The sequence below is a fragment of the Muscardinus avellanarius genome, assembly GCF_963383645.1.
Source record: "Muscardinus avellanarius genome assembly, chromosome: 3".
In the NCBI taxonomy this organism is placed as follows: Eukaryota; Metazoa; Chordata; class Mammalia; order Rodentia; family Gliridae; genus Muscardinus; species Muscardinus avellanarius.
In genome coordinates, this window is record NC_137788.1 from 20,872,428 (window position 1) to 20,888,084 (window position 15,657).

The 15,657-nt window shown below is 43.9% G+C and overlaps 1 protein-coding gene across 2 annotated transcripts in view; it reads left to right on the forward strand.

Annotated features, from left to right (window-relative positions):
* Positions 1-15,657, forward strand: part of CEP85 (centrosomal protein 85) — a gene marked incomplete at both ends in the record, with an annotated part of 36,543 nt that overhangs the window by 13,117 nt on the left and 7,769 nt on the right. For both annotated transcript variants that reach the window (XM_080692794.1, XM_080692795.1), the window contains 8 exons: positions 203-897; positions 3,605-3,738; positions 4,145-4,262; positions 6,143-6,328; positions 10,821-10,973; positions 11,204-11,358; positions 13,918-14,008; positions 15,395-15,445. In XM_080692794.1, coding sequence (XP_080548920.1) covers positions 203-897; positions 3,605-3,738; positions 4,145-4,262; positions 6,143-6,328; positions 10,821-10,973; positions 11,204-11,358; positions 13,918-14,008; positions 15,395-15,445 — 1,583 coding nt within the window. The remainder of the gene's footprint in view (positions 1-202; positions 898-3,604; positions 3,739-4,144; positions 4,263-6,142; positions 6,329-10,820; positions 10,974-11,203; positions 11,359-13,917; positions 14,009-15,394; positions 15,446-15,657) is intronic.

Below are 15,657 nucleotides of genomic sequence, written 5' to 3' on the forward strand. Positions count from 1 at the left end.
TTGTTTCTCTTCTGAATGGCATTTGAGATCATGGAACACACGTCTCCCAGTTAGGTCACCATGTCTTACTTTCTGATATGTTTAATAATAGTGCCTTCTCTGCATGGTCTGAGGGCAGGCAGAGAACGTCTCACATAGCAGCCAAACTCAAGAAAAACTAGCCGCTTCAGTTTTGACTTATGGAAGTCTATTCTCTCCGCAGATTTTTGCAGCTCAAGTGGCAGCCCTTCTTTCCAACCTATCAAAAGCCACATAACCATCCCAACAGCCCATGTGATGCCTTCCACTTTGGGGACCTCTCCTGCCAAGCCAAATTCTACAGCTGCTGGACCCTCTTCTTCCAAAGTCCCTTTGTCAGGGTTGGCAGAAAGTGTGGGGATAACAAGAAATGGAGACTTTGGTGCGGTGAAACGTTCTCCAGGCCTATCTAGAGATCTCGTGTATTTCTCTGGTGCTACTGGAGAAAATGGGATTGAGCAGTCCTGGTTTCCAGCAGTGGGCCATGAAAGAGAGGAAGAAATGAGGAAGTTTGATATTCCCAACATGGAGTCTACCCTTAATCAGTCATCTGTAATGGAAACACTTTATTCAGATCCCCACTACCGAGTCAACTTCCACAATCCAAGAACCGACACAAACAAGGAGTTATATAAAGTATTGCCTGAGGCCAAGAAGGCACCAGGCAGTGGGGTAGTATTTGAGCGGAATGGACCACACACTAACAGCAGCAGAGTTCTCCCCTTGGGACTCCAGCCTGCTCCTGGGCTCGCTAAGCCTCTGTCCTCTCAGGTGTGGCAGCCAAGTCCCGACCCTTGGCACCCCCGAGAGCAGTCTTGTGAACTCAGTACTTGTCGGCAGCAACTGGAATTGATCCGTTTACAGATGGAGCAAATGCAGGTAGAGACTCTTCTTCTATTTTTAAGGTTACTGTGCAGTTCTTTGAACTATATAGCCTCTGTCCTCTTAAGTTTTAACTCTAAAGAAAACATTTATTAATTAGGAAGATGTTACTAGGCATGATGCACACACCTATAATCCCAGTACTTTGGAATTTGAGACAGAAGAATTGCAGGTTCGAGGACAGCCTCAGCAGTGTAGCAAGACTCATATCAACCTACCAAGATCCTGTTTCAAAACAAAAATAATGCCAGGCATGGTATCGCACACTTGTAATCCCAGTACTTGGGAGACTGAGACAGGATTGCAGGTTTGCTGCCAACCTCACCTACTTAGTGAGGCCCTCTGCAACTTAATGAGACCCTATTTAAAAAAAAAAAAAAAAAATAGGGCTGGGGATGTAGCTCAGAGGTAGAATACCCCTGGGTTCAATCCCCAGTACCACCCCCAAAAAATAAAGGAAAATGTTTGTAGATAGGAAACGAAGGCTTGTGAACTATTAGCCATTGAATCTGAGGGGTCTAATTAAATATGAGATAGGTTCTTGCCAGGCGTGGTGGCGCACGCTTGTAATCCCCACGCTTGGGAGGCTGAGACAGGAGGATCGCACGGGTTTGAAGCCAGCCTCAGCTACTTAGGCTCTCAACAATTTAGTGAGACCCTATTTCCAAATAAAGTATAAAATAGGTCTGGGAGTATAGCCTGGAGATAGAAAGCCTCTGGGTTCCACCTCCAATACCACCACACAAAAAAAATATATGAGATAGGTTCTTTAATATAGAAGATTACAAGGAAACACTCCCCCTCCCCCCTAAAAAAAAACCCAGTGCTAGCACACTAACACTAGCTGCTTACTTATACTATATACCAGTCACTAGATTAGGTACTTTCATGTATAGAATTTTACTTAAGTCTCATAATACCTGATGAGGTAAATGTAGAAACTTACTGGATTTTTAGAATAAATCTGTCTGGGGCCACAGATATGCTAAGTACCAGAACTAGGGTTTAAAATTATCTTTGAAGTTGGGCATGGTGGTACATGCCTATAGTCCCAATACTTGGGAGGCTGAGGCCGGAGGATCACAGGTTTGTGGGCAGCCTCAGTAACTTAGTAAGGACTTCGCAACTTGGAGAGACCCTGTTTCCAAATAAAAAAAAATAAGCCAAGCATGGTGGCGCACACTTGTAATTCCAGCATTTGGGAGGCTGAGACAGGAGGATCACCTTTGGTGGATAGCTTCAGCTACTACTTGGTGAGGCCCTTTGCAACTCAGTGAGACCCTGTTTCAAAATAAAAAGGAGGGCTGGGGGTGTAGCTCAGAGGTAGAATGCCCCTGGGTTTCATCCCCAGTACCGCAAAAATAAATAAAATCAGTCTGATGGTGCAGCTTTGAGGTAGAATGCCCTTGGGTTTAATTCCTAGTACCACAAAAATAAATAAAAATAGTCTTTGAGCTGAGTATGATGGCTCATGCCAGTAATCCTAATAGTTGGGAGGCTAAGGCAGGAGAATCAGGTTTGAGACCTGTTTCAGCACCTTAGGAAGACCCTTAGCAACTTAGCAAGACCCTGTTTCAGTAAATAAATAAATAAATAAATAAATAAATAAATAAATAAATAGGACTACGGGTGTATGTAGCTTGGAGATAGAATGCTCCTGAGTTCAATCTCCAGTACCATAAAATAAATAAAAATTGTTTTTGAATGCCGTATTCTTTCCACTGTATCACTGTTTATTTAGTGGTACTAGGGGTTGAACTCAGGGATATTCTACCACTAAAGTACATCTCCACCCCTTTTTATTTTTTTTGTCTTAATAACAGGGTTTCTCTAAATTGCCCATGCTGACCCCAAACTTGGTGATCTTTCTGCCTCAGCCTCCTAAGTCACTGGAATTACAGGCATGCACCACCACACCTGGCTACTTTAATTTTTTTTTTTTTTTTTTTTTTTGGTACTGGGGTTCCTGGAAGCCCTTCTACCTCTGGGCTACACTCCCAGACCTATTTTTATATTTTTATTTGGAAACAGGGTCTCTTAAGCCAGCAAGGCTGGCTTCAAACCTGCGCGATCCTCCTGTCTCCACCTCCCAACTGCGGGGATTACAAGTGTGTGCCACCACGCCCAGCTACTTTAATGTTTTTAAAAACCCTTTATGCTCTAAATAGTGGGATAAAGAGACTAGGACATATTCCCCTTCCCTTGTTAGTGAGGCCTTTTTTTGTGTACGTGGTACTGAGGATTGAACCCAGGGGTATTCAGCCTCCTAGCTACACCCCCAACAGCCTGTTTTTTTTTTGTTGTTTTTTGGTTTTTTTGGAGCAGGATCTTCCTAAGTTGCTGAGTCTGGTCTCAAACCCACAGTCCTTCTGTCCCAGCCTCCCAAGTACTGAGCTTATACGCATGAGCCATCACGCCTGACTAGTAAGGACATATTAGCTCCTGGTTTGCCTCTGTTGCCAGTTAATAAAAGATAATTGAGATTAGAAACCAGAGCCTTTCTGAGTAGGGAGTGTTTAGTTGGCACAAATCTCCCTGGCAGGTTCTTTCCAGTCATGCATCAGAGCTAAAATTATTCCATAAATATTGTCCTTATCAGGCTGAGCCCAACTGGGCCTTGACTGCAGGCTAGCTGGGTACTGCTCAGGTGTTTTGAGGTCCTTATGCAGTCAAAATCAAGCCCTCTGGCATGTTTGTCTTCCAGCTTCAGAATGGAGCCATCTGCCACCATCCTGCTGCTTTTGCTCCTTTACTACCTACCTTAGAGCCAGCACAGTGGATCAGCATCTTGAACAGTAATGAACACCTTCTGAAGGAAAAAGAACTCCTTATTGACAAGTAAGGTGACAAGAGGTACAACATGGCCAGGCCCTGCTCTCCCAAGCCCCAGAGGGTCACTTAACAAGATCTCCCCAAGGGCCGTGCATCCCCTCTGTCTAGGCCTAGGCCTTGCATCGTGGTAGAGCTAGATTGATAAGGATCCTAGTCTTGTATCTAATGTGATAGAGCAGTTGTGTATCTTTGCAGGGGTTGTAGGAAGCACCGATAGGGAATAGCTGGTTCATTACAGCTGATCTCTCCTCATTTTTCCTCAGTCATCTTTTTCATTTGTTCTTCCTCCTCCAGCAAAACATGATGTCCACAATTAATGTCTTTGTTTATATAATAGGGATTGTTACCTATCAAGAAAAATAGGAGCTCATAAGTGGCAGGACCCCAGACCTCATTCTAAAGTCTTTTACAGGCAGAGGAAACACATCTCTCAGCTGGAGCAGAAAGTACGAGAGAGCGAATTACAAGTCCACAGTGCCCTTTTAGGCCGTCCTGCCCCCTTTGGGGACATCTGCTTGCTGAGACTGCAGGTAAACATTGGCAGTCATGATGGTAATTTTCCTTGTTGTAATTCAGTGTTTTCCCTTTTCTTGGCACCATTAGGTTCTAAAAGATACAAAAGGAGTCAAGTGATATAAGGGTCCCTGCCCTCAAAGAGTAAACATCTTGATTATAAAGGGACCCTTTGATGTGTCTTTATGTGGTGGAAAAGCTTAAAGGGAGAACAAGGTAAAGGTCCAGATGTCTTGGTGTCAGGACATACCTGGGTGAGAAGTCAGGCAGAGCATGGTCAGGTCTTAGAGCTGGTGGTGTTCTGAGAAGTCTTAATCTGCCAATCACAGCCAAGTGGAAGGAGAAGCAAAGGTAATGGGGGATTTAGAGTGTTTCTCATGTTTATTCTTCCATGTTTAAGAGCAACAAAAGAAAGCCATGCTCTCACTGAGGTCACTATCTGTGGAGATTGAGAGCTTGTAAAGAATCCTACTTTGTTGACCAAGCTTTTGCAACTTGGACTTTTGAGTAATGGGTGTTAGGTGTATAGTAGGTGTTTGCCACCTACTAGGCCTGTTCAGGTACTATTCCATCTCATAGAACCAGAATGTTCAGAGCGGGAAGGAGCCAGGCATGATGGCACACACTTGTAATCCTAGTACTTGGGATGATAGGACAGGAAGATCACAGCTTCATGGCCAACCTCAGGAATTTACGGAGGCCCTTCACAACTTGGTGAGATCCTGCTTCAAAATAAAAACTAAAATAGGGCTGAGGGTGTAGCTTAAGTAGAACACCCCTGGGGCAAATCCCAATCTCTCTCTCTCTCTCTCTCTCACACACACACACACACACACACACACACACACAGAGAAAAAAGTAAGAAAGGCCCTTAGATAAAAAATCTAGTTCAGTCCTCTAATTCATAGATGATTTTTTTTTTTTTTTCAGTATTGGGGATTGAACTCAGGGGTATTCTATCTTTACACCCTCAGCTCTATTTTTCTTTTCTTTTCTTTTCTTTTTTTTTTTTTTTTTTATGGTACTGAGGATTGAACCTGGAGCATTCTACCTCTGAGCTATACCCCCAACCCCCCCCCCCTTTTTTTAAATTATTCTTTATTTTGAAACAGGGTCTCATTAAGTAGCTGAGGCTGGCCAAAAACCTGCAATCCTCCTGTTTCAGCCTCCCAAGTACTGGGATTATAAGCGTGCGCCACCACCTGGCTTCTCTCTCTCTTTCTTTTTTTTTTTTTTTTTTTTTTTTTTTTTTTTTTTCGGTACTGGGGATGGAACCCAGGGGCATTCTACCTCCAAGCTACACCCCCAGACATATTTTTTATTCGTTATTTTGAAGCAGGGTCTCACTGCGTTGTGGAGGGCCTCACTATGTAGCTGAGGCTGGCCACAAACCTGCTATCCTCCTGTCTCACCCTCCCTAGTTCTAGGATTACAAGCATATGCCAGCTTTGATGAAAAAATTTGAAAACTAAGAAGAAGGAAGTACTTGTCTAAAATCATAGAGAATGAGTTAAGGGTGCCCAGCCCTGAGCGCAGGTCTTATAATACCTTGTCCTGTGTTCCTTCCATTATACTACAACTCCTCAGGTATTCCTTTAAAGCAATAGTTCTCAAATGTGAATGTGCTTCCAATTAAAGAGCATACTACAACATGGATTGTTGGGGCCTGTCCAGTTTCTGATTCAGTAGACTACAGGTAAGGCTCTGAAATTTGCATTTCTAGCAGAGTATGGCAATAGGTAATGTTGATGCTGTTTGTCCTAGGACCACACTTTGAGAAGCACTGCTTGAAGAAATTCTTGGAGAAAGATCATACTTGACCATGAAGTGTGCTGGGAATAAGTAAAGTACTTGGAACTTAAGGGGAATAGTTATACATTAAGAATATTTTTGGCAGGAATTACAGCGAGAGAATACTTTCCTACGTACGCAGTTTGCACAGAAGACAGATGCCTTGAGCAAAGAAAAGATGGAGCTTGAAAAGAAACTCTCTGCTTCTGAAGTTGAAGTCCAGCTCATCAGGGAGTCTCTCAAAGTGACGCTGCAGAAGCATTCAGAAGAGGGGAAGAAACAGGAAGAAAGGGTGAGCTGAAGCTGGGTTTGGTGGTGCATCCGGATAATCCCAGCTATTCGGGAAGCTGAGGCAGGAGGATTGAAGTTTGAAGTTAGCCTGGGCAGCTTAGCAAGACTTTGTCTCAAAATGTAATAAAGAGGTCGGGAGTGGTGGCACACACTTGTAATCCCCGCACTTGGGAGGCTGAGACGAGGATCGCACAGATTTGAAGCCAGCCTCAGCTACTTAGGCTCTTAGCAACGTAGTGAGACCCTGTTTCCAAATAAAATATAAAATAGGTCTGGGAGTATAGCCTGGAGGTAGAAAAGCCCCTGGGTACCATCCCCCAGTACCACCAAAAAAAAAAAATATTTTTAATTTAAATATAATAAAGGGGGCTGGGATAAAGCTCACTGATAGAATGCTTCCCCGGCATATGCAAGGTCCTGGCTTCAATCCTAAATACCATGAAAGACAGAGGGAGAAAGGAAGAGAGAGAGAACAAGTGAACAGAGGAGCTGATGACTCCAATTCACAAAGGAATTGACAGCCGTCTTTGCCAACAACCTAGGCTGCTTTTGGCTCCCATTCCTGGAACCAGAAGTGAGTTACATGAAACCCTTCACTGGCTTCATACACAGAACCCATCTACTAGAAACAGAGCCTCTCCTTTATGCTTCGTCTTGTTCACACAACTATCACAGTCACAGAGAGTTCTATAATTCCCTTGTTGTGCTGTTGGCTGTCCTGGGTGGAAAACCTGTCTGGGCAGTCATACCTGATGACACTGTTGCATGATGTTTAAATGCCTGTGGTGAATTTGTTCCATTCAGTTTGGTTTCTCCTGACCCTACCTAAAAAGTAGAGAAAGATTCCCCAGAGCAGACTTTGGGAGTTTATGTATGCTCTTAGTGCTCTTAGAAATACCTTCGGGTGAGGTTGGTCATGGGAGAAACTGGTTTAAAATCTTTTGGTCTTTTTGCCAGGCGTGGTGGCGCACGCTTGTAATCCCTGCGCTTGGAAGGCAGAGACAGGAGGATCGCGCAGGTTCGAAGCCAGCCGTGCTGGGTTAAGAGACCCTGTTTCCAAATTTTAAAAAGTATAAAAATAGGTCTGGGAGCGTAGCCCGGAGGTAGAAGGGCTTCCAGGAACCCCAGTACCACCAAAAAAAATTAACTAGAGCAGTGCTTCGCAAACTGTGTGTGTGTGTGTGTGTGTTAGTTACTGGGGTTTGAACCCAAGGGCATTCTACCTCCAAGCTACACTCCCAGTCCTATTTTTTATTCTTTATATTTATATATTTTTTGTGGTACTGGGGATGGAACCTGAGGCCATTCTACCTCTGAGCTACACCCCTAGCCCTATTTTTTTATTCTTTTTTTTTTTTTTTTTTTTCAGGTCTGGGATGGAATCCAGGAGCCTTTAACCTCCGAGCTATAGCCCCTGCCCTATTTTTTATTCTTTATTTTGAAATTGGGTCTCACTGAGTTGCAAAGGGCCTCACTAAGTAGCTGAGGCTGTCTGCGAACTGCGATCCTCAGGTCTCAGCCTCTCGAATGCTGGGATTACAAGCGTGCACCACCATGCCTGGCTTTATTTTTTATTTTGAAACAGGGTCTCCCTGAGTTGCTTAGAGCCTCACTAAGTAGCTGACGCTGTCCGCGAATCCAGATCCTCCTGTCTCAGCCTCCCAAATGCTGGGATTACACACGTGCGCCACCATGCCTGGCTTATTCTTTGTTTTTGAAATGGGGTCTCATTAAATTGCAGAGAGCCTCACTAAGTAGCTAAGGCTGGCCATGAACCTGTGATCTTCCTGTCCCAGCCTCCCAAGTACTAGAATTACAAGCATGTGCCACCACGCCTAGCTAAACATTTTTAGTTCTTGAAACAGGGCCTCATTATGTTGTTCAGGCTAGCCTCAAACTCCTGAACTCAAGCAATCTTCCTGCTGAGTAACTGGGACTACAGGTACATGCCACCATAGCTGACTTCTCAAGCTTCATTGTGCTCAAGAATAATTTAGGAGCGGCATGGTGATACACACCTGTAATCCCAGCTGTTCTGGGGGCTGACGCAGGAGAATTCCAAGTTTAAGGTCAGCCTGGGCAACTTAGCAAGACCCTGTCTACAGATTTTAAAAATGAGGGTTGGGGATATAGCTCAGTAGTAGAATGCCAGTGGATTCAATACCCTGTAATTTAAAAAAAAATTGTTTGGAATCTTGGAATCTTTTAAAAAATGCAGATATAGATCTGGGCCACATGGTGGCTCATGCTTGTAATTCCAGCATTCTGGAGGCCGACAATGGAGGATCACAGTTCTCGTACAGCCTCAGCTACTTAGTGAGGCCCTCTGTAACTAAATTAAATAACCAAATACCATAGGTTTATAATTAAAATTAGTAGTTCTGTGCCCCATCCTAACTCCACAGAGGTATCCATCCTCAGTTCTTTTTCCCCTGATATGTACCTCTATATTTCCAAATAATATTCTTTAGCTTTTTTTTTTTTTTTTTTTTTTTTCGTATTGGAGATTGAACCCAAAGGTTACTCTACCACTGAGCTATATACCCAGCTGTTCTGGAGGCTAAAGCAGGGGTGTATCATGTTTAAGGCCAGCCTGGGTAACTTAATGAAACCCTGTCTACAGATTTTAAAAATGAGATTTGGGAATATAGCCCCCCCTTTATTCAGTATTGGGGATTGAACCCAGGTGCATCTACCTCCAAGCTACACCCCCAGCCCTATATTTTTTTTTTCCTTCTATATTTATTTTGTGGTACTGGAAATGGAACCCAGGGGCATTTTACCTCCAAGTGACAACCCCAGACCTATTTTTTATTCTTTTTATATTTTGGGCATGTATCTCAGGTAGAATGTCCCTCAGCTGGGTGTGGTGGTACATACTTGTAATTCCAGTACTTGGGAGGCTGAGACAGAAAGATCACAGGTTTACAGCCAGCCTCAGCTACTTAGGCCCTCCACAACTTAGTGAGACCCTGTTTTAAGAATAGGCTGGGCGTGGTAGCGTGCACTTATAATTCCAGTACTTGATAGGCTGAGACAGGAGGATCCTGTGGTTCACAGACGTCAACTACTTAGTGAGGCCCTCTGCAACTAGTCAGACCTTATTTCAAAATAAAGAATAAAAAATAGGGCTGGAGGTATATCTCAGAGGTAGAATGCCCGTGTTTCATCTCCAGTACCCCCCCACTATCTATCTATCTATCTACACATACACACACACACACACACACACACACACACACACACACACACATATAAAAAATAGGTTGTAATCCTAGTACTTGGGAGGCTGAGACAGGAGGATCCGGGTTCATAGCCAGCCTCAGATACTTAGTGTGGCCCTCCACAACTTAGTGAGACCCTGTTTCAAAATAAAGAATAAAAAATCGGATGCCGGGTGTGGTGGCGCATGCTTGTAATCCCTGCACTTGGGAGGCGGAGATAGGAGGATCATGCAGGTTTGAAGCCAGCTGCGCTGGCTTAAGAGACCCTGTTTCCAAATTTTAAAAAGTCTTAAAAATGGGTCTGGGCGTGTAGCCCAGAGATAGAAGGGTTTCCGGGAACCCCAGTACTACTAAAAAAAAAAAAAAAAAAAAAATCAGGCTGGCAGCTAGGCGTGGTGGCACACGCTTGTGATTCTAGCATTTGGGAGACTGAGACAGGAGGATCGCAGGTTCATAGCCAGCCTCAGCTACTCAATGAGACCCTGTTTCAAAATAAAGAATAAAAATAGGGCTGGAGGTATAGCTTGGAGGTAGAATGCCCCTGGGTTCAATCCCCAGTCCTGCAAAAAATAAAAAAAGAAAATAGGGCTGGGGATGTAGCTTGGAGGTAGAATGCCCTGGGTTCAGTCACAAGTACTAAACAGAAACCACCACCACAAAAAGAAAGAAAGGAAGGAAGGAAGGAAGGAAGGAAGGAAGGAAGGAAAGAAGGAAGGAAGGAAGGAAGGAGACCAGTACTAGCAACTTAGCGAGACTCTTAGCAACCTAGTGAGACCCTGTTTAAAAACAAAAATTAAAAAGGGCTAAATCTGTCTTGGAGGTAGAATGCCTCTGTGTTCAATTCCCAGTACTAGTAAAATAAAGGTCAGGTGTGTTAACTCTGCAGTTTATACCCCAACCCCAAATTGTACAGTTTGATTACCTTCCTGCCTTCATTGCAGAAGAACAATGTGCATAGCCTTAAGAATAGAGACAGGGGTACTTTGAATCAAAGTTAATGTTCAGCCGGTTGTGGTGGCACACGCTTGTAATCCCAGCATTCAGGAGGCTGAGACCGAGGATCTCGGTTCGCGGATAGCCTCAGCTACTTAGTGAGGCCCTCTGCAACTCAGACCCAGTTTCAAAATAAAGAATAGAAAATAGGGCATGGGGTGTAGCTTAGAGGTCGAATGCCCCTGAGTTCCATCCCCAAACCTGCAAAAAAAAAAAAAAAGTTAATGTTCACAGTCCTAGAAGAGTGAATGGAACATACTTGACATTTTTCCCCAGGTCAAAGGTCGTGATAAGCATATCAATAATTTGAAGAAGAAATGTCAGAAGGAATCAGAGCAGAACCGAGAAAAACAGCAACGTATCGAGACCTTGGAGCGCTACCTGGCTGACTTACCCACACTGGAAGATCATCAGAAGCAGAGCCAGCAGGTAGCAGCAGTGTCTGGGCATACCCAGAGCAAGTAGGGAGTGGCCAGGTGGGGGTCTTCCTCATTATCTACTGTCTGCAATCACCCTGTGACTTCCTGCAAGGAAAATCCCAAAGGAGTCATGTTCAGATTCACATCTATCAGATTTGCAATTAGACTGCAAATTGTTTGGGCTACCTATTCAAAGTCTTCCTTGGCTTATTGACCTGAGCATGGGATCTTATTTCTTAGCTTAAAGATTCTGAGTTGAAGAGCACAGAGCTGCAAGAGAGAGTGACTGAGCTGGAAAGTTTGCTGGAGGAGATCCAGGCAACCTGCAGAGAGAAGGAGATTCAGCTGGAAAACCTGAGACAGAGAGAAGCAGAATTCTCCTCTATTAGTCCTAGGTAAATACCCCTGTGAAATTGAGGGGAGGAGGAGAGAGCTAGGTTCTGGTGCTAGTTACTCCACTTACCTATATGACTTTAAGTGATTGTGCAGATCTCTTTACTTCTTTGAGCCTTATGTTCTTTGGATAGTAAATAATAGAAAAGCATCTTATAGGCAGAGAATATGTCTTTGGAGTGGGGGATGTATAGTGGTGTAGTGGGGGCTTATTGTATCCTTCTGAAGGATCCAACCCAATGCCTGGCATATAATAAATCCTTGGGTTTGTATATATTGAATGAATGAAAATACTTTATAGCCAGGCATGGTGATGCAAACTGTAATCCCAATTACTTCCCCAAGTTGGGGCAGGATATTTATTCACAACTTGAATACCAGCCTTGGCAATTTAGTAAAACCCTGTCTAAAAAAAAAAAAAATGATGTAGATGTAGTGGCACAGGCTTGTAATTTTATTACTTGGGAGGCTGAGACAGGAGGATCAGGGTTTGAGTCCAACCTCAGCTATTTGGTAAGGCAACTTAGTGTGAGACCCTGTTTCAAAATAAAGAATAAAAAAATAGGACTGGGGGTATTGCTCAGAGTAGAATGCCCGTTCTATCCCCAGTACCACCAAAAGAAAAAAGAGTTGGGGATATAGCTCAGTGGTAGAGTTGGTTTATTCCCTAGTACCACAAAAAAAAAAAAAAAAAAATTAATGAAAAACAAAAGAAAGAGCCGGGTGTGGTGGCGCATGCTGTAATCCCCGCACTTGGGAAGCTGAGACAGGAGGATCGTGCATGTTTGAAGCCAGCCTCAGCTACTTAGGCTCTCAGCAACTTAGTGAGACCCTGTTTCCAAATAAAATATAAAATGGGTCTGGGAGTATAGCCCAGAAGTAGAAAGCCTCTGGATTCCACCCCCAGAACCACCAAAAAAAAAAAAAGAAAGAAAGAAAACATTTTTATGAACTAAGAAAATTATCTGTGTTGGGCACGATGGTCCATGCTTGTAATCCCAGCTTTTGAGACAGGAGGATTGCAGTTCGCAGACAGCCTCAGCTACTTAGTGAGGCATTTTACAACTCAGTGATGCTCTGTTTCAAAATAAAGAATGAAAAAATAGAGTAGGGGGTGTAGTTCGGAGGTCGAATGCCCCTGGGTTCCATCCCCAGTACCACAAAAAAAAAAAAAAAGGAGGAGGAGGTTATCTGTTTTTAAAAGTAGATCGTGATACCGAGGCCTGGGAATATTCTACATTTGGAATCTTGAAAGGTAAAAGCTACCAGGAGCATCTGTTTTTTCTTTGCCCTTAGGAATTGCTTTCAATTGCCAGGGCAGGTTCTGAGAACAAAACAAGAAGCCATAATGGGCTCTCAGGGTGTCCTGGGTGCTTTCTCCATATTAATAGCACTTTCTGAACATGTAGAGGCTTGTCTCAGTGGCCTATTGGACCAAATCCAGTCTCTAATGGGTGAATTGGATTTCTCATTCAATATTTAATCACAGTGAGCCATAGTTTAATCAGCAGATGGGCCATGCTTGAGGTGATTACAAGGGACCCATTGGAAGGAGCCCTTGGTTAGAGTCAGAATCAGGATTAGGGGATAAAGTTGGCTTTCCCCTAGACAGTGTGTACCTAGAAAAAAAATTCATTTGAGCCAAGTGTGGTTCGTGCCTTTATTCCCAGCTACTCAAGAGGCTGAGACAGTAGTATTGCAAGTTCAAAGCTAGCCTGGGCAACTTAGCAAGACCCTATCTCAAAATAAAGTAAAAAGGGTTAGGGATATAATTCAGTGAGAGAGTGTTTGCATTATAATCTAAATACACGTGATGCATGCTTATTTATTTATTTATTTATTTATTTATTTATTTATTTATTTTGGTGGTACTGGGGTTCCTGGAAGCCCTTCTACCTCTGGGCTACACTCCCAGACCTATTTTATTTTTGGAAACAGGGTCTCTTATGCCAGCGCGCTGGCTTCGAACCTGCAAGATCCCCCTGTCTCCGCCTCCCAAGCGCGGGGATTACAAGCGTGCACCACCACACCCGGCGTGCATGCTTATTTTTTAAATATCCAAAAGAAGCCAGGGGTGGTGGCGCACGCTTGTAATCCCAGCATTTGGGAGGCTGAGACTGGAGGATCCCGGTTCGCAGACAGCCTCAGCCACTTAGTGAGGCCCTCTGCAACTCAGTGAGACCCTGTTTCAAAATAAAAGAATAAAAAATTGGGCAGGGGGTATAGTTCAGAGGTCAAATGCCTCTGGGTCCCATCCATTCCCAGACCCGCCAAAAAAAAAAAAAAAAAAAATATATATATATATATATATATATCTCCAAAAGAATAAAAGAGCATATGGCAAGTAGAGAATTGATGGCATGGTGTAGATTCTGACCCCTAGAGAGAATCATCACTGAGCAGCTTCTGTGTGACACTGCCTACCTGTTAACAGACTCAAGACACCATCCCAGCTATGACTGGAGGGGTTTGCACATCTTGCCCAGACATACCTTAAATGGCAGAACCAGGAGCCACAGTCACATGCTCCTGAGTCCTTTGAAGAGGGAACTCTTTTTCAGCCTGCAAGATAAGTCTGCGGAGGAAGCCAGTGGAGACAGTCCCAAAGTAGAAATGGAGTCTCAGCGGAAGGAATGTGATTCCCTCCGAAAGGTAACTGAGGGTTTCTAGGCTGTAGTAAGGGGTAGGCTGGGAGGAAAGAGAAGATTGTGTTCTAAAAAGAAATCACGGCCAGACTTGGTGGCACACGCTTGTAATCCCAGTACTTGGGAGGCTGAGACAAGAGGATCGCAGGTTCGAAACCAGCCTCATCTACTTAGTGAGGCCCTCCACAACTTAGTGAGACTCCATTTCAAAATAAAATAGGGCAGGGGGTGTAGCTCAGAGGTAGAATGCCCCTGGGTTCCATCTCTAGTACTGCTAAAGAAAAAAGGAACGGAGGGAAGGAGGAGAGAAAGAGAACAAAAAATCATGAGTTCCTGTCTTAGGCCGCTGAGGATCTGCTAGCATGAGCTTTTCTGTCATTTTTGAGATGCCACCTGCACAGTGAGTTTGCATTTTAGACCTTCCATCTTGGCAAGCTTTACTCACCTCGCATGCAGGAAAAAGTTGGGGGAGGAGAGAGGGGGTGCAAACATGCCTCTCATCATCCAGAGGACCCAAAATGGTGCACTGAATCTTGGTGCACTTCATTTGCAGTTCTGGTTCATGCCAAACTGCTTCAGTTAGGCAGAGTTCTAACCAGTGAGAGGACTTGGTTTCTTAATTCAGCAGACAAGGAGGAGCTGGTGAAACTGGTTGTGGGTCACCAAAAAAGACCTAGAGCAAACATGGCGGCACATGCCTGGGAATTTGGGAGGCTAAGACAAGATTACAGATTCGAGGCCAGCCTCAGCAATTTAATGAGACCTTCAGCACCTTTGCAAGACCCTGTTTCAAAATAAAAATTAAAATAGGTCTGGAGGTATGGCTTTGGAGCTAGAACATCCCTGGGTTCAATTTCCTACTAATATCACGAAAAGCTAAAAGGGGGGGAAAAAAGACCCAGAAATGGTACAGAGAATATCTGAGGTTTGAAGGACAGGAAGCTGGGACTGTTCAGTCTCTCCTTGAATAGTCAGTATAAACAAAACTCTTAAGTAACAAAAACTATCACAGTCTTAGATAGGCAGGCTTCATTAAACTGAATTTTCAGCTGTGACCTTTTCCAAAGAACCACAGTATATAGTGACTATGTATAAAGTAGATTCTACTACAATCATTAGGGTGTTCCCTCTGTTAGGAGTCATCCATACTACCTTCCTGGGTCAATGTCTGTGTGATAGGAGTTATAGGAGTGTGAGACCAGCTAGTCATCAGGTTGGAGCACCTGAGTTAGATGTTTGTAGGTAAAGCTAACTAGTCTTTGCCCTGGTCTCACAAGTAATGGGCTAAAGCTAATGTGACTGACAGCAAGCCCACAGATCCCAGTGCAGCCCCTTGCCCTCTAGCCTCACCAGCCTTGAGCTGGCAGCCTTTCTTGATAACTTTGCCTTTCAGATTGTGGAGAAGCAGCAGCAGAAGATGGATCAGTTGTGCTCACAAGTACAGGTGAGCAGGGATCCTTGGGACATGGTGGGTAGGACTTAAGGTGGAAGCTAGAATTCAGCCTAGCATTGCATTCTGTTCTCTGCCGTGCAATCTGCTTGTGTTAGTGAAACAAAAAGAGTGAAACCAGGTCAGTACTTTTGAGCCTACAGTCTCTTTGAAGCTTCAACCAGTGAATGTTCACGTCACCCTTGAGGCCAAGCACAGAAGAGTCA